At 37.2% G+C, this 19,350-nt stretch overlaps 1 protein-coding gene across 1 annotated transcript; it reads left to right on the forward strand.

Moving 5' to 3' along the window:
* Positions 1-15,369: 15,369 nt before the first annotated feature.
* Positions 15,370-18,106, forward strand: LOC105037380 (ubiquinol oxidase 1a, mitochondrial). Its single transcript, XM_073245297.1, has 4 exons — positions 15,370-15,626; positions 16,774-16,894; positions 17,251-17,739; positions 17,830-18,106. The coding sequence occupies exons 1-4, from the start codon at positions 15,454-15,456 to the stop codon at positions 17,887-17,889; spliced, it is 843 nt and encodes a 280-aa protein (XP_073101398.1). The 5' UTR covers positions 15,370-15,453; the 3' UTR covers positions 17,890-18,106.
* Positions 18,107-19,350: the final 1,244 nt, after the last annotated feature.

Raw genomic sequence — 19,350 nt, forward strand, 5'->3', positions numbered from 1 at the left:
TTGGAAATTTAGAAGATTCCAATGGAGGATAAGAAATAGTTAAAATGTCTGCAGAATTTATATGTACTGAACCTATGCATGTTGAGGAGCCTGTACGTTCATCTAATGATGAAGACAACTCGGTATGCCATTTATAGAAAGATTGTGATCAAGAATTATATCCAGATTGTAAGAATTTTTCAAAGTCTTTTTTTCCTGTATATTTATTTCATTTAAAATATTTGAATGGATGGTCTAACAAGAGTTTTACTATACTGCTATAATTATCAAACAATGCATTTTCGAAAGGTACTACTTTGCCATCTTCCTCTTATGAAGCCAAGAAATTAGTAAAAGAATTGAATATTGGATATGAGGAGATTCATAGTTTTCCGAATGATTATATATTATATCGAGGTGATAATGTTAATCAAGAGTCATCCCATATATGTGGATCTTCGTGATGGTTAACACATAAAGAGGATGAGGGTGATCTATTGAATGATGTGGATGCAATACAACATAAAAAAAAAAATCGATCAAAGTATTGCATTACTTTCCTCTCATACCTAGATTGGAAAGAATATATGCATTGTCAAAAACAGCTTCTTCAATGGTATGATGAAGGACGTACAAATGGTGGAATGTTAAGACATCTAGCAGATAGTTTAGCATCGAACACATTTGATAATAGGCATCTTGATTTTACTTTGATGTCCACAGTGTTAGGTTGGATTTAGCTACCGATGGTTTCAATCTATTTTGAACTCTAAATTCTACTTATAGCACTTGGCCAGTTATTTTGATTTTTTATAATTTGCCACCATGGATGTGCATGAAACAGGCTTCACTAATTCTGTCAATGGTTATCCCATGTGATAAGAGTTTACAGAAGGATATTGATGTTTTTCTGCAATCTTTAATAAAAAAAATTGAAACAGTTATGGGAGGGTATGATACACTTAATGTTTCCACTGGCCAAATATTTAAATTATGGACAGCTCTTATATAGACTATTAATGATTTTCTTACATATGCTAATTTGTTCAAAGGGGCGTGTTACATGTCCATCATGTGGAGATTCAACCCATTCATATTGGTTAAAACATGGAGGAAAGTTTTGCTATATAGGACATCGTCAGTGGTTAGAAGCAAATCATCCATTTTGGTTTTAGAAAGATTTGTTTGATAGAAATGTAGAGTTGGGATTCACCCCTATTGCATCCTCTGGATCTGATGTTATGAGACAAATTAATAACATTAATCATGGTTATAGTAAGATATCCAAGTCTTCAAAAAAAAAAAGAGGAAGGAACGATACTGGAAGCTCAATGCATGAAGAGTTATCAGAGAAAGTCAATACTAGTAATCTAGATATAGAGGTATTTGAGGATGCTGATAATTTCTTCAAATATAATGAAAATATTGATAGATATGAAAATAATGATATAATAATGGTAGTATCTATAACTCGTACTACTAAATAGTTATGCAAAAAAAGAAGCATCTTTTTTAACTTATCTTATTGGGAGCATAATCTTCTTTGGCGTAATCTTGATGTGATGCATATAGAGAAGAATATTTATGATAATTTAATTGAAATATTATAAATTTTAATGGAAAGACCAAAAATAATATGAAGGCACATTTTAATTTAAAAGAAATAGGCATCTAACAGGAACTTCATCTTAAAGTGTTTGCTAATGATTAATTTTACATACCTCCTGCATGTTATATAATGTCTGCTCAAGAAAAAAATCTTTTTCTGATATTTTTAAAAAATATTAAAGTTCCTAATTGGTATGCATCAAACATTTCATGATGTGTCAGTATGAGACAGTAAAAACTTTCAAATCTAAAAAGTCATGATTGTCATATACTAATACAAGATATAATTCCATTGGCTTTAAGATCACTAATGATGAAACAAGTTGCTGTAGTGGTTTCCTAATTATTAGCATTTTTTAAGTTATTATGTTCTAAAGCCCTTAATCCTCGAGAACTTGATCGATAGGAGTCTCATATTGCACTTATGCTATGCCAAATAGAAAAGATTTTTCCAACAAGTTTTTTCACTATTATAGTTCATCTAATCATTCGCTTAGCTGCAGAAGCTACATTTATTTTATTTTAGTATATTATTTCAAATTTATTTTTTTCGTATGATGCATATTTGATACTCTTGATTTTTTTTGTATTTTTTATGGATGTCATGGACGAATAAGGACAAGATGAGGATCCACACGAGTTAGGGACGTGTGGCAGCTTAGTGAGGGTGAGAGAATCATAGTGATATGTAACAATTTGGGATAGCCTGTTAAGCGGTCGAAAAGCCTATTATCTAGTTTCTTGGGATAGCCTGTTAAGCGATCAGTTGCATGGAAATGTCAATTGTATCTAATCAATTATTCTAGATAGAATGATATGCTTCTTGCATATAAAGTTGACTTATTATGGGTTATAGAGGTAAAAAGATAGATTAAAACTATATGTTAACTAGATGTAGATTATACTATTTGATTCGATCTAGCATTTGTATTTTTTTGATACTTTATTGCAGACTAAGTTTGTAGTCTCTCCTGAGAGCCATGATTGGATAATAAAGTCCTTGAATCATAAATGAAAAGAATATAAGGCCAAGTTGAAGAAGGATTACAAGAAGAAAGGTATGACAAGGAGGAGGTTGCTCATTCGTGTTCTCCCGATGTGTACCCTCATCAGCGGATCGAGCTTATACGCTACTATTTTCTGAGAGAGGAAAGGTTATGTTTATTCTATATTTATTCTTTATTTTATACATCATCAGTGTTGGTTAAATATTTATACAAGATATATCACATTGTATATTTTATATGGTAGACATATTCCAATATTGGCAGAGCTGCACGATCATCTCAATTGGTCAGGTTCTAAGAGTTACATGAGGCACAAAGCTGAATTTGTATGTTATACTTTCCTAAATCACCAATTCCTATGATGCTTCTTTTGACTTTGCTTCTTTTGTCATTACTTTTTCCATCTTTACAGTTAATTTAAATGATAATTTGACTACAAGTTTTTGATGAGTAGATTAACTCATGTATGATATATTCAAGCTAATTAACCTGCAATTAAGTTCCTGCAATCTGTCTATGATTACAAGGGCATACATGCTACTTCAATTGATGTTTTAAAAGGCAATTTTTATCTTTTTATCTAATGTCAAAGTCTACAAAATTCACTGCTTTCCTTGTAGAAGCTTCAAAAGCTGTTTAAGCCCCAAATCAACCTTTGGTTTAAAATTTTACATTTAGCTTTACCTCAACTAATATGTCCACCTTTCTTAGTGCAACAGGTTATTAAAGATTGAAACTTTTACATGTACAACAAAAGGGTGAGCAGTAACAATAAATCTGACCATCACAAATATAATTCGCAAACTGTCAGACAGAGGGAAACAAAAATCTGCAATGTTCAAAACCAAACAGGATTGCAGAACTTTCCAACATTCAAACATGTGCTGCTGGTTCAATATCTAAGTACATTTATACATCATCATGACTAGGATCAATAAACCCTATAGCAGTTGTAACCACACGTGTGCAAACGTCTAACTCCAGATATATATATATATATATATATATATATATATGTAACCTTTTATCAAGTGCCACTGTAATATATAAATTTCATAAGACAGCAAGTTTGATATAAAGCATGGGTGCTTTATATCAAAACTAAACCCTGCTGGAATATACCATCAAATCAGTCACTGAAGTATTAGTTGCATTTGCTATGTCTATCACTGAAATAAGAATGCATGAATTTTGATCCATTTTCTAGATTTATATTTATACTTGGTAGACAAACTGAATGTACACATATCTACAACTTCTTTTCCCTCATTTTTAAATTTTTTTAATATAACGTTTTTCCTTTTAGTAAAAGAGAGATGAAAACCACCATCTAACTTTTAGTTCAGAAAATGGAAAGAGGATTTCTACTTCAATTCCAAATTGCAGAGGGCCTATCCTTGTGGAACTCAGAATCAAGAAACCACTCTTCAACTTTAGTTCCCCTCATTCCATGTTTCATGTTTTCAGGCTGCCCCTTGCACAGCACTAGACTTTTAATCCTGAAGTTGAAATAGAATTGGAGCTATTTGTCTGCATGACAGTAGATAAAAAGGCATTTCTTTGGTAGTGGTCATGGGATCTCGTGGTGCATGCTCTGAAGTGGCTGACATTCTGCTCCATTCCTTATGCAAACAAAATTTGTTAATTTTTAATTTGATACAGATTCAAGAAGAAAGTTTTAACCATTTCGTTGCTTTATGTTGCCTACAGTTGCTCTCATAAGTTAGTATCTAGTATTGAGTAGCTAAGCTTATTGGCTAACCCCATGGAGCTTTGCTTAAATCATGAGCATCATGTATTTTTAATTATCTTCTTCATTTCTGTTCTGGTCTGTTCTTTCCGAGCATTTTTTGATACTCAGTCAGCAGAAGCATTCATGGCAATTTGTATCTTTTAGTGAAAAAATGTGTCCTGTTACCCATCACTCACGTACCCATAGGGGATTAAAGGCTTTGCAGTATACTATTGCCGAAATTACCTTGCTATTCCTTATCCAAAGTTTGAATTATGTCGCACTGAGTATTCGGGATTGCATGCTCCTTCAGTGCTCCATTATGTGTTAGTGAGATTTAGCTTAGATTTAAGACTTCTTATTGCCAAGAAAGGGGACAGAAGCTGGAGTTGAGCAATTATAAAATAGAATTGGTGGTCCATGATCTCATCCTCTACAAAGTGAATGATTTTTCATGTTAATGTTGACTCCTTTTTCTGATGGTATGTATCGATCTATTTGTTGAATGATTTATATTATTTTTTTATCACTAATATGTAGGTCTATTTTTTAATATATAGGATAGGATAACAACGCTTATTGCAGAGCATATCGGCAAGTCATCATCATCTTCGGAGTGCAGTCGCATCGAGGTCTATGTGTTCACTGAGCTTATGAGACTAGAGCATTATGGCTGAGTGAGAAGTTATAGAGTTGGAGTCACTCCCACTCAGTTATCTGTAGTGAGCATATATGCTCAGAAGTATAGACCAAGCAGCAGCACTACAGAGGTCTATAGGCTAGAGACACATATACAAAAGATGATGCACAGGTATGAGATACAGTTACATGAGATAAGTCAGAGACATGAGACACACTTACAAGAAATGAATCAGAGACATGAGACACAGTTATAGGAGATGAGTCAGAAACATGACCTATAGATGGAGAAGCTGAGGCAGAGCTATCAGACAGAGATAGTGTCACTGAAGACTCAGGTTGATGAGATCACATCTTTTTTATGGGATTTTGCCCCACATCAAGTAATTATCTATGTATAATTTCCATATCGATTCAACATACCACATATAGAATCTTTTGACAGATCCTTGGATCCGTTCAACCATCTTGAGGGCTATCAGACTTTCATGATGCTTCAGAGAGTCTTAGACGCCTTCCTCTACCTTACTTTTTCAGCCATGCTCAGAAAGGCAACATGAGAGCATGGTACTCTGCTCTCCAATCAAAGATGATCCACTCTTTCGAGTAGCTTAACAGATAGTTCATAGGTCATCCTTGTGGACGAGCCGGTGTGCTAGCCTCAAGCCTACCCATGATAGCGTTGATGACCTCAGTGGTGGATCAGTTATCAAGCAATAACCTAGGGGTATCACTATAAAAAAATAGACTATTAGCGATGACTAATTACCATCACTAATAATCATTTTACCGTCGCTAAAAATCCGATAGAAATAACCTCATCGCTAATTACCATTATTCGTAACGATAAATTCATCATCACTAATAATGGTAATTAGCGATGGTATTAGTAATAAAAAGCCATCGCTAATAATTTTAATTTTTTATTAATTAAAGTATTAAAAAACTATTAGCGATGACACATTCATTGCTACTACTATCACTAATAATTTTTTAATTTTTTAATTAAAATTTTAAAAAACTATTGACGGCGGTAATTACTGTCACTAATACTATCGTAATAGTTTTTATTTTTTTAAAAAATTCACAATTAAATATTTTAAAATCTATTTTAATCACATTAACAAGCAATAATATTTTTTAAAATCTATTATAAATAAAATAATAATTATTTAACATAATCATAAATATAAAATTAATTATATTATATTAAAAATATAAATTATATAATTTTATAAATTTATACTGTTTTACAAGTATCAAAATTATATACATATTAAAAAAAATTATGTAGGATCCTCCTCATCATCTCTCTCCTCCTTCTAAAATAAAATATTATTAATAAGTTTTGATACACAAGCGTATATGTTAATATGGAGACGTATATTTTGATATACTATTTTAATTCTCAAATAGATTATTTCTACACAGTTCATTCGATGATACAGAGCTATAGACACCTCCAGCCCATCATTTGGATGGTTAGATTAAAATATTTACTCTTTAGACCTCATTTTTGAATTATTAATAAGTTTCAATATGAAAGCATATATGTGATATACAGACGTATATTTTGATATACCATTTCGATTCTCAAATAGATTATTTCTACATATTCTATTCGATGATACGGAGCGATAGATACTTCCGATCTATCGATTAGATGATTAGATTAAATTTTTACCCCTTAGGTTCCATTAAATTTTTACTCCTTCTGTAATGGCTGTGACAATGAGCCCAGTTAATTGCATAGATGTGGGTCCCAAAAAATCTTATTGATCGTATCGCGGATGGCATCTCAGAAGCTTTGAGGTCGCTGGCTCCAAAGTCTATGCACGACCTCCTCCACAAGATAATGTAATAAATAAAATGATACCAGAAAGTCTTTTGTCCTTAGGGTTGACTATTTATCTTTCTCTTCAAATGTGCGGTACCCTTCAGATTCTTCTTCTGATTCCTCCTCTTCTTCCACTTCTTTATCTTCTTTTCCTTCTTGGATAGGATTGCCCTTTAAAATAAACTCAGAATGATCTACCTCATGTTGGCCATCATGTAAGAAAAAATTTGGAGTATCTAACTCTATATCTATGAAAGACTGATAACTCCAGATGTTTTATCCATCTGAAAGTATTCTGGTACATGAGGCTTTCTTCTTCTTCTTCTTCGAGCTCGTAATGAATGGCTCGAGACTTAACCTTATATACAGCCCACCAACCTTTCTTTCCTCTCTCTCTTTATGGAAAAGGAGTATAATGCATTTGAACAGCTTGTTGAGCTAGCACAAAGAGGTCATTGACATATGCTTTTGATCTATGTTTAATTTCAATAAACCCGTGCTGTGGATCAACCTTCATACAATTGTCAATATCAAACTATCGACACTTAAATAGAATGACATTATTACTTCCAATGTAGGTCAACTTGATCACTGCTTCAAGATTTTATAGTAGTCACTCTCCGCCTCTGCCCACCAACTGCCCTTTATATATACACCACTGTTCATTGTACTCTTATGGTATCCATATTGCTACATGTGAAATTTAAAATCATTTATGTTACAGCCATTATAACATGTCACATACTTTATTGGCTTGTAACCTAATGGTCTTAGCTTTCTAGGTATGAATTCGCCCTCTTATATGATTTGCATAAGGAATAAATTGGAAGAAATTAAAATAAATAAAATGATAATGGTCGCTTACCAGTTGATGGAACCAATTTGCAAAGTTTTGTAAGTGTTAAATGAGAATTTCTTTCTCGTTTATCATCGGGTTGTCCCATCTCAGCATCTCATCAAATTGCTTATATATACATAAGATAAGTACAGGATGATAAGTGATTAAAGAGTTAAGATTATAATAGATATTTACTCAACATAAGGATCGACCTTCACATAGTTTAGCAAAACATATATCTCTGCTTGTCGAATTTCAGTGTCAGAAAATATCCGACGAACCTCGTATCCAAATTCATGAGTGGGATAGACAAATATTAAGATCTTCGCCTCTGATCTCTCACCACCATCATCATTTTGATCCACTTGAGTTAGTTTTGTCTGCACACTGGGGTTAAAGTAGTGTGGGTTAAAATTTGAAATTTTTTCAATTATGTAAGCCTATATAATAAAACCATCGACTCTGACCTTATTTTTCACTTTCTTCTTAAGACTATGTATGTATCTTTCAAATGGATACATCCATTTGTACTGCACTGATCCCCCCATTCTAGCTTCATATGCCAGATGAATCACGCGATACTCTATGGAGTTAAAAAAATAGGAGAAAATATCTTCTCTAACTTGCATATAGTCTCTACACTGCTAGCCTCAAGACTGGAGATGTGATCGATGAATAGTTCGATAGTATAAATATCTCTAAAGAAAAGACTAAGCTCGGTCAAAAAACTCCATATGGAGTTGGAAAAAAGATCACGTCAAGCCAATGGGAGTAATCATTTCATGAAGACATGACAGTCATGGCTCTTTAGCCCATAAACCTGCAATCTTTGACATTGATGCATCGAGCTAGATTACTTGCATAACCATTTGAAAACTTAAGATTTTTATATCATTCACATATAGCCTTCAATTGCTCCCTCATTAAGGTGTAAGATGCTTCCGACTTCAAAAATTTTTCAGATGACATCTTAACAAGCTCTAATAGAGGACGCTTACATACATTCTTCATATCTGCTCAAGCCTTGGGGTTATCCTTCGTCTTGTCCTTGATATCCATAACAGTCTAGAAAATATTATTGAATATATTCTTCTCAATATGTATGACGTCAAGATTGTGATAGATCAAATTGATCGATCAGTATGATAATTCTCAGAAGATGCTGCGCTTCACGCAGTTATGAGTTCTATCAAATCTTTGAGGTTTTTGCTTGTCGAATAGTATGCCCAACTGGACTTCATCCACTTGAGATATCCTCTGAAATATTTTCATACTTTATATGGTATGTCCTTTTGATATATACTTTCTTGCCTCGGCTTATACTGGCTTTCACCACATACGTCACATGAGCTCTTCAATTGGTCCTCCTTGTAGAAAGCATGCAATCATTATGGCATGCATCTATCTTCTCGTATCTCATGTCTAATCTTTTCACTATTTTTTTTAAAGCATAGAAGCTCCCAACAAGCTTTTCATCCTTCGGTAGCATCTTCTTTATTATTGCTACCATCCTATCATAACAATTGACTGTCATATTAAATTCGACCTTCAAATTCAACAACTCTAGCACAGCTGATAATACAGTATGTATTTCACATCTCAACTATAGTAGTTCATCAGTATCTTTCAGCATACGGTAGAAATTGCTGCTACCAGCTTTTGGATTTCCTTCATATCCCAATCAAATTCAGGACCAATCGCATTTATAATTATATCTACCATTCTGTCTGTATCTCTGTCTTATTGACTTTTAATCCATACAATTATCTCCCACATCTTCCTATGCAGGTACCAATATTTATAGTTTGACATAAATCCACTCCTATATAAATGAATAATTATTGTATCCCTATCAAGTATTTTTCTATCGACACATCTCTTACAAGGACAACAAGCTCGTTCTTCAACTAAGAGTGCAGCATTTTCAAAAGCATAATTACAAAAATACTTGACACCCTCCGTATATTCAGCAGAAATCAGCTCATCGACTACTCGATGGTCCATCCAACTACGATCCATGGTACACTATCTAAAGATTCTACATATACAAATACAAGACAATATGCTTATCAAATATTTTATTATTTAAAATAGCTTACATAATAAATACATCCTATCATTAACTAATAGGTGTAGAAGGTCCTATCCCATTCAAAAATTATATTAATTCTATAAGTTAATTACAGTAATCAAATAATATGCAATAGGGATCGAAAAAAATTTTGACAGTATTTTTTCTTAATTCTTTCTACACGCTGAAGATGTGTGAGGAGAACTAAAAGAAAATACTGTTCAAATTTTTTTTTGAATCCTGAATGTATCATTTGATTACTGTAATTATCTATAACATTAATTATAATTTTTAAACTGTCTGAACTGGACAGTCAATTGATCAATATACATAATTCTTCTATCTGTATAATAATATATAAATATACGGATACCATAGAATATGTACATTAATCAAAAGATGAATCTATTATTATATACAATACAATATTTTTTTGAACTTTGGATCGAACTTAGAGCCTAGAAAAATGCTCCTTCGACCGCCATCGGAGTAGATGAGCAGGTCAGAGCAGTCTACCGATGGTGGCCCGACTTCGAACCCCTGCCGTCAAAGGCAGTAGGGTTACTCTTGCTGGAGAGTTTCCAAAATGGTTCCATCTTTTGAAAATAATATTAATTTTAATAATATTATTTAAAATAATAATATTATTAATAATATTATTAATTTAAATTAATTAAATATTATTAATTTAAAATTAATTTAATTAAATTTAATTAAATATTATTAATATAATTTAAATATTAAATTAATTTAATTAAATTTTATAAATATTAATATAAAAATATTTAAAAAATTAAAAATAACGGTATTTGGTGATCGCTATGCAGCCATCGCTAATACTTATCACACCTACAAAGATGGCGCTGCAACACGGATGAGGTGCTGTGGCACGGATGCGGTGTTGCGGTAGGAGACAACGCTGCATGACAGGAGAAGAAGGGGAGGGGGGAGGAAAGAGGAAGGCGGCTAGGGGCTTGGGGAGGCGAGCAAGGGGCTCGGGGAGGCCTGGGGGCTCGAGGAGGCGGTCGGACGGAGGTGGGCTGTGGGCTCGGAGAGGTTGTCGAGGGCTTGGGGAGGTGGGCAAGGGGCTTGGGGTGGCCTGGGGGCTCGGGGAGGTGGTGGGGGAGATGCATCGGGGGCTCAAAGTTCGGAGAGGCGACTGACAGCTCGGAGAAGTCGGATCCGATGGTGGGGGAAAAAGGAAGATTGGAGGCAATCGGAGGGAGGCGGGCTGGGGGCTCGGGGTGGTGGGAGGAGGTCGAGGGCTCGGAGAGGCGATCGGAGGCTTGAGGAAGCGGGATCTGATGGCCGGGGGCTCGGAGAAGTGGGATCCGATGGCTGGGGCCTCGAAGAAGTGGGATCCAATGCTGGGGGCTCGGAGAAGTGGGATTCGTTGGTTGGAAGCTCAGAGAGGTGGGATTTGATGGTGGAGGAAAGAGGGGGATCGGAGGCTAGGTAAAGAGAGGGGTGGAGGAGGGGGGACCAGAGGCGGGGAAAGAGGGGAAAGAGAAAAGTGAAAAGTAAAAAATTGAGTGGAGAATGAAATAGGGTTAGTATTAATGACGATAAAATTACCATCGCTAGAGCCATCACTAATATTATTAACGACGACAAAATGCCATCTCTAATAAGATTTTTCATCAATAATAAGGTTATAGTGAAATTTAAAAAAAATACCAGTTATTAGCAACAACTTATTTTCTGTCGCTAAAGCCATTGCTAATAAATATTAGCGACAAAAAAGACGTCTCTAATAACCAATTAAGCTATCGTTAATAATTTGTTGACTTTTAGTAATAGGAATATTTTGGTCATAATATTTTGTCAGCAAATACTGCTATTAGCGATGGCTTTCTTGCCGTCGCTAATACGTAAATTTCTTATAGTGTATGCTGCTCCGACTAGAGTTGTTTCTATCCTATGGGAGAGACATAATTATCGAGAAAATCGTGTTTGATGAGGGCTTCAATCTCGATCTTCCATTGGTAGCAGTCCTCGATGTCGTGCCATGGTAGAACTCCTAGTAATTCTTCATGTCTAAGGGCATTTGGCTATGTTCTATGGCTACTTGATGTACTCTCAATTCTTGATCTCTATCAGGATTTGTTTTTTGGGGGTGTTGAGAGGTGTTTATCTCTTGAACCTCCAATTTCAACTCCTTGGTTAAGGAGAGTTTGCTTCATTTCTGCTAGGCTTCTTGTGGGGCTCATGTAGGTCATCACTTTTAATATTCTCCTTCATCGGCCTTCTTCTTCCGCCATTTTGCCATGGCCTATTCAGTGGTGATTTACTTGTTTGCTTGGGCCAAGAGCTCAACATAGGGACCTCTTCTCCAACGAAAGGAAGGAACTGCATGGCTTTAGCCTCCTCCCCAAGGCTGATATTGCAATCGAGTGGTTCAGATCGTGAATCTCTAATGAAGCTGCATTCAAGTAGTTGACATAATCTTGAAGGGACTCAATGTTCCTCTGCTTGATGGTGAAGAGGGTCTCAAACACTCTCCTCTATTTTCTGCTGCTTTTAAACAAAGCAATGAAGAATTGGCTAAACTCTTTAAAGAAATGGATGGAGTCTGGCTGAAGCCCGATGCATCACATCTAGACAGCCTTACAAAGAGTAGTAAGGAAGGCCTTGCACATCACTGAATCTATGGCCTCCTAGAGCATCATAAGAGTCTTGTAGTTTTCTTATTGGTCATAGAGATCGATGGTGCCATCATAGATCTTGAGTTGTGGCATCATAAACTAAGAAGGAATGGGCACCTTCATGATCTTCACTAATAATGGAGGTCGGTTGGAGAACTCTAGGTCATTCTCCAAGATTGGCTGGTGTTACCATAGGGCCTTAAGGTATCGGTCCACCTCTTGCAGCTTTCAATTGAGGTGGTCTCATCTCACTAAAGCCCTTTTGCATTAGCAAGATGGGGATTCGTTGATAGTCGAGTCCTGTGAGAAGGAAGAAGTGAAAGGTGAGTTCTCCTTACCTCATCTAATGCTCCATAGACGAGAATGCTACAAGATGCCTACCTCAGACTCGATGGAGGATGATGGTGGTGAGAGGCTCTCTTTAAGCCCCATGAGAAGATTAGAAGTGCCTGTGAGAAACCTACTCCAAATTGAAGGAGTGGGAGTGATGACTCCGATTTAGACTTCGCGGAGGAGGTGGAAGGCTCGATCACACTAGGACTATTGGAAAGCCCAGCACATGAGCCTTCCACTACTGCTATTGTGAGGCTACCTACAACAACCCTACATCACCATCATTACTTCTTAGACCTACTGTAGGAGCTGAAACTATTCGATGGTAACTGCCAAAGCTAACTACGCCTTAAGGGAGCAAAGCCCTTTGAGGGCTTTGGATAGAGCCATTAGAGTCTGTTAGTGCATAGGGTCGAGAGGTGGATGGTGCTGCTTGTGTTGTCTTCTTAGGCATCATGATAGTTATGGTTGAATAGAACCGTCGACTATAGGATCAAGGAACCTTTCTTTAACATCAATTTTGTTGGCGTTGAGGATCGATTTGGCTCAGGCCGATGAGTTGAAGTATTGGAGAGGTGATCAAGAGATCTAGATAACTAGCCAGATATTGTGGAGGAGTTGATAATGGCTGTATCTTTGCTCCAATACCTGAGAGTACCCTGAAACACCACAAATAGAGGAAGTTCATTTGCTGGAGGCTTTCCAACGGAGACCTTTCGATGCCTAAGTAAGACTATCTTAATGGAGCAAAGGAGGTTCTAAGTGGAAGAAACCAGAGAGAGAGAAAGAGGGAAGTTGGAGTAATGGTGAGGGAGAAGGAGAACTCATTAAGTTCAAGAGAGTTTTGTCCCTCCGAGAATTTGCTCAGCTTGAAACTATTAGAGACTCCATGTGGATCTCCATTGATACTCATATTTTAAGCTCATTAAGATTGAATCTACATCGAATACAAATTGGATATCAATATATCCATATCCATATTTATTTTATCAGATAAATAAAATACATATATGGATTTTGTTGGATCGACAAATTTATATCTATATTTGTTTTAAAGGGATACGGATATAAATCGGATACTATAAGTATTGATATAAATATGGATATAAGTTAGATAATTCAATTTTATGACTACAAAATTAAAGATATTACTAAATAAATAATAAATCAAATTAATAGCATGTTAATATGATTCTATATTTTTCTTAAAAGTCAACGAGCATTATATAAAATTATATAGGATTATAGGGATACGGATTGGATAGTTGTCTATCCGTATCTATATATCTTTGATAGATATGGATACAGATATAAATATTAGTCGGATGCTCAAATTTTTACCCATATCAGTATAGATTTGGATGTGAAAATAGATTCGAATTGATATTATCCAAACCACTTTTATCCCTAAAGCTCTTGAGTTGGATTCAAAGACTCAAAGACATTCAGAGACTTATAAAGAACCCCGGATAATGATTTATATAATCGAGGATTGAAACCCAAAGCAATCAAAATCTTGAAACATGTGAGGGAGGCTATTGAGGATAACTATGTTTGGGAGATATGATGAGATATGAATATGGTGATTATAGAGGTTGTTTTATCGTTATGAGCCAGTTATAATCGAGTGGAGAGAGATTCAAATATTTCCGCACACCCTTCAAAGTGGCCATAGGATAAGAATTAGTTGGATGAGGTGAGATCTTCGTGGCTGATTCGTATTAGGCTTTGATTGACCAATTATGCTATGCTAGTGGATTGGCTTTGAGGTGTATCAAATATATTTCATACTTGTTGTTGTCGAAATCGATCGATATTGGAAAGAAGATGATTGAGTCTCGTGTAGGGTTGCTGATACTGGAGTAACCTACAAAACAAATTTAAACCGAAATTATGGCTCGGACGAGGACCCTCCGACACTTAAGTCAGATTCAAAAAATAATGAAGTAGTAACGATTTTTCTGAGAGGAATTGATTGGCTTACCTGATCCTCGAGGCTTTAGTTGCTTATATAGAAGCCTGTTGAGGCCGAACAGCTATGAGATCGTACAATCTCGAGATCGTCGGGCCGTTGAATACACCATTACGGATGAGATATTTCAGCCTTCAATCACTCCCGCGAGATTGGGAGAGTCAGTTACGTCTAAGTCGATCCATTTGGGATGGACAGTTATTGCACACATCGAAGAAATAAATCGACTGAGACAATAGGGGTGGCTCGTATACTAAACAGACCGCACGGGCACCTCAGCTCTAGGTAACAGTTGATGGCCGTGGCGGCAGTTCGGCAACTTGAACTAGCCTATGACACTATGCCGATCCAAGCACTCATGGTAACTGTCGATCTGAGATACTCATGATAATCACCATAACAGTACTCAAGTAAATCCAAATCATATCGATCTAAAAACAAAATATTTTTTATATAAAAAAATTAAGAAATAATGATTTCCGTATTGTTTCCGACATACTTTGTGCGAGGATTCCGTCGTGGCTTAAAGCCATTGTGGCCGTGTTGGGTTCCAATTCAGTCCCGATTTGTTAGGACATGTTAGGACTCAACCCGGCGGAGCAAAGTTACGGAGACTTATGGGACTCGACATCGCAATCGAACCGACGTAAGAAATCTTATCGCGGCTACAAAAAATCCCCACCTCAAACTTCCCTCTCATGGTACCCCAAAAAAAAAAAAAAAACAAAACAGAACTTCCCTCTCCCAACTTCTCGGTTCCCCCCTTCCTTTCCCCCAATTCTTCTGAGCGAGATGATGAGTTCTCGGATGACTGGGTCTGCCCTTCTCCGGCAACTCGGTCCCCGCCTCTTCTCCGTCTCCTCCGCCGCCCCCACCCGCGCTGAATGTATCTTAGGATATCGGGGTGCCCACCCGATATACTTTCCTCTTCTGAGCATGGCCATAGGATCCCAATCCTCATTGAAGTATGTTCGATTCAGGATCGAGTTTGGATAAATAGACGGTCTCTTCTCCATCATATGGATAAATCATAAGGTGAGTATGTCACTTCAGTACCATCGAGGGTCAACGGATCAGATATCATTTTAGATGCCATATTTGAGTCATCAGGATACACTCCATTTGACAGTCATTCATGCCGTGATATTTAACCATTTGGTGATGAGAGAGCTAGGTTAACAGTCATTATAAACTTTGGTGTTGAGAGAGCTGGGCTAACAGTCATTATAAGCTTGTCGACTATATGCACTATGTATTAACTAAAACTTTCATAAAAGGTTTATTGTTGATGAATCCTTTCCATTTTTAAAGTTTTTTTTTAAGGAAAGAAAACCAATGCACTTTTCATACGAGCCGCGCCGGAGAAGAAGAAATGGAAGCTTTGACCAGGCAATGGATGGTGGAACCGGAGGCTCGGGCATTTCGAGAAGCTCAGATTCGGCCAGGTTGCTTGGTTGTGTGGGGGCCGGCCTTTTCTTTCTTTCGTTCTTTTTTTTTTTTTTTTTTTTTTCAATGTAAAGGAGGCAGCATAACACACCAACTTTTATTCAGGATGGGCTTTTTCTTTCCTTCATCACTTCTTGTTCCTCTCCTTTTCCTTTTTCCGTCTGCCTTTCTTTTTCTTATTCTTTCTGTTTGTTTTCTGTGGCCCACTATGCCTTGCAACATCTCATTTTCTTAATCGCGTGATGGTTCTTGTCGCATCAATTTTTCTTAAAAAAAAAACATTGACATGAGATGAAATCAGCAAAGCAAGTCCAATTAGTAGTTCTCAGGGATTTGCTTTATTAGGGTCTGGATGTGCTTGTAAGGATCTTATTACCTATTTTTCAAGGCAAATGGCATGTAGGTTGAATTATTAGACCTAGAGTAGGGCTTTTGGCTTAAATTTGGGTTCAGTTCAGATAATTTCCTTGTTGAAATCCAATCCGATAGATATTTCTGGACAATTGACAAGTGATTTAATAATATAAGTTGTTATTTGATTATCATTCTATGATAATAATCAATATATAACAAGAATAATAATTGTTATTTTCACTGTTTAATCGTATAACAGATTAATTGGTAATTCAAGTAGTTATGCAAGTATAAAAAATTATTTTCATCCAGCAAACGGAAACAGGAGACGGAGATCGATGTAAAGAAGCACCACGTTCCGACGACGTTTCTCGACAAGGTGGCGTACTGGACGGTGAAGACGCTTCGCTTCCCCACCGATATATTCTTCCAGGTATATTTTCTTCCTCCCAATAAACCGGGGTTTCTCTCCGGTCACCTCCCTATCCGATTTCCTTTGGAGTTGGGCCCCACTCCAACCGGTGCCTCTCTTCCATTCATGCATCGACCCATCTTGGTGGGTCCCGCCCATTTTGATGGACGTATGCCGATCCAGTCTCCCACAGATTATCGGGGACACGACTCTGAAAGCACAGGTTTACGATGATGAGGCACATCAAGTAGACACTAGGCCCTGATCTCTTACCGATCTGCCCACGTTGTGTTTCACGACACTTAAAGCACAGCTGTACCGTTGATCATGGCATTTTTTACAATTTTATTTAGAAGTGTGCTTATTATTATTTGCAGAGGCGTTATGGGTGCCGGGCAATGATGCTGGAGACGGTGGCGGCGGTGCCGGGGATGGTCGGCGGCATGCTGCTCCACCTCCGCTCCCTGCGCCGCTTCGAGCACAGCGGCGGCTGGATCCGTGCTTTGTTAGAAGAGGCCGAGAACGAGCGGATGCACCTGATGACCTTCATGGAGGTGACGAAGCCCCGTTGGTACGAGCGCGCACTGGTCATCACCGTCCAGGGGGTCTTCTTCAACGCCTACTTCCTGGGATACCTCCTCTCCCCCAAGTTCGCCCACCGTGTCGTCGGCTACCTCGAGGAGGAGGCCATCCACTCCTACACCGAGTTCCTCAAGGACCTCGACGCCGGCAAGATCGAAAACGTCCCAGCCCCCGCCATCGCCATCGACTACTGGCGCCTTCCCCCTGACGCCACCCTCAAGGATGTCGTCATCGTCGTCCGCGCCGACGAAGCACACCACCGCGACGTCAACCACTTCGCATCGGTATGCGTGATTGGTTTCACGTCTTTGTTGGATTCGACAGAATGAGCTTATTAGTTTGGTTATTATGATATGCTGGAATTGGTGTTGTAGGATGTTCATTACCAAGGGATGAACCTGAAGCAGACGCCGGCGCCGCTCGGGTATCATTGAATTGCTGCTTCTGAGCTTGATCTCTATAATGAGATAATGAAGGTACTAAAGAGAGAAGAACTGAACTGCATATGGCCTATTAGTAATAAAGTCTATGCCATAGAGTATATAGAGGCTTGTTTTGTTTTGTTGGATTACTGACTACATCTTCTTATAAGGATTTGATGATGTATTGTGTAACCTGATTCTTGTTTCATTGAGTGGGTCTGTTCACATAGATTGCTATCTTTCATCTATTTTTGGAGCATGTATATATTTATTTGCTTCATTCAAACTCGTAAAGTTCCGCAATTTTCTTCTTGCAATAAGGATAAGAAGAGGGAGGGTAATGTTGGTGGTGAATTGATTATCAGATGGAGTACTTCTGCGTCTGATGTTTCAGAGGTTATTGGACATTCTTTTGGTTTTATGTGAGGATGTGTATACAAATATTGCTCTGGAATCTGGAATTGTGGGTCTCCCGGAATCAGATGGATATCCAAATGAAGTTGATGACCGACTTTGTAAAATTGTTCCAGCACATGATTCTGGGATAGGAAAGAGATGAGAACTCTGGAAGTGTTTGTGGAGGCAGAAAACTGGACCAACACCGGGGCATCAAGGCTTCTGATTGTTAACAGGACAGAGGGATGGATAGCTAATATTGTGGAATTGCCTAAGTGAAATTGTCTGATGAGGTATAAATGTAATCTAAAATTAACAGCTTACCCCAAAGAGTATCTGTCGGCAGCATGTCAACATACGGCAGTTGTCAAAGAGAAAATGTTAGATTACTGACCAGAAGCAATATATAACATGATGATCTTTAGGACATGCTGCAGTTGTCAAAGAGAAAATGTTAGATTACTGACCAGAAGCAATATATAACATGATGATCTTTAGGACATGCTTATGAATTATATATTTCTAAGAAAGATAGGTATTTTTTAAGCTTTTCAGTAATGAGAAGTGTGGTGCATGAATAAACGTGAAAGGAGATGGAGATGCAGGGGAGGCCTTAGAAGTGTTGACAGATTAGTGAATCAAACTTGTGGCTGCGAGGAATCTTTAGGACAAGTGGAAGCGGTAAAGCTTTTAGAAACTTGCTGGCTGTCTATTAAAGCTTAATTGTTGATAGGATACAGGAAGCAAAATGTGACGTACTTAGTAGCAGAGACTCCAACATGATGTGCCGTTGTCATGGCTTAAGATCAGAAATCCTACGCTAGGAACAGAATTTGACCATGATGATACTTTGATATGATTTGAGATCATGCATTTTTGTGATTTGCATGTTTCTTTGAAGCCTAAATTCCGTGAACAACATTCAACACCAATGATCAGAGGCGAGTGGAATTTAGTAAGCTTAATGAATTGATTTTATTGTTTTCTTAAAGGAGTTGTTCTGGGTTGAAAACATGAACAAAAAGCTAAATAAGAGGCCATGACTGATCAGAAATTGTGCCAGACATAACATTTGCT

This window comes from Elaeis guineensis, chromosome 11 (genome assembly GCF_000442705.2).
Source record: "Elaeis guineensis isolate ETL-2024a chromosome 11, EG11, whole genome shotgun sequence".
NCBI lineage: Eukaryota > Viridiplantae > Streptophyta > Magnoliopsida > Arecales > Arecaceae > Elaeis > Elaeis guineensis.

Bases quoted from the DNA above. Each gene is read 5' to 3' on its own strand.
- LOC105037380 (XM_073245297.1), top strand. From the start codon at position 15,454: ATGATGAGTTCTCGGATGACTGGGTCTGCCCTTCTCCGGCAACTCGGT. The intron at 15,627-16,773 runs GTATGTTCGATT...ATTTTCATCCAG, and splicing joins GGATCCCAATCCTCATTGAA to CAAACGGAAACAGGAGACGG. The intron at 16,895-17,250 runs GTATATTTTCTT...TATTATTTGCAG, and splicing joins CCACCGATATATTCTTCCAG to AGGCGTTATGGGTGCCGGGC.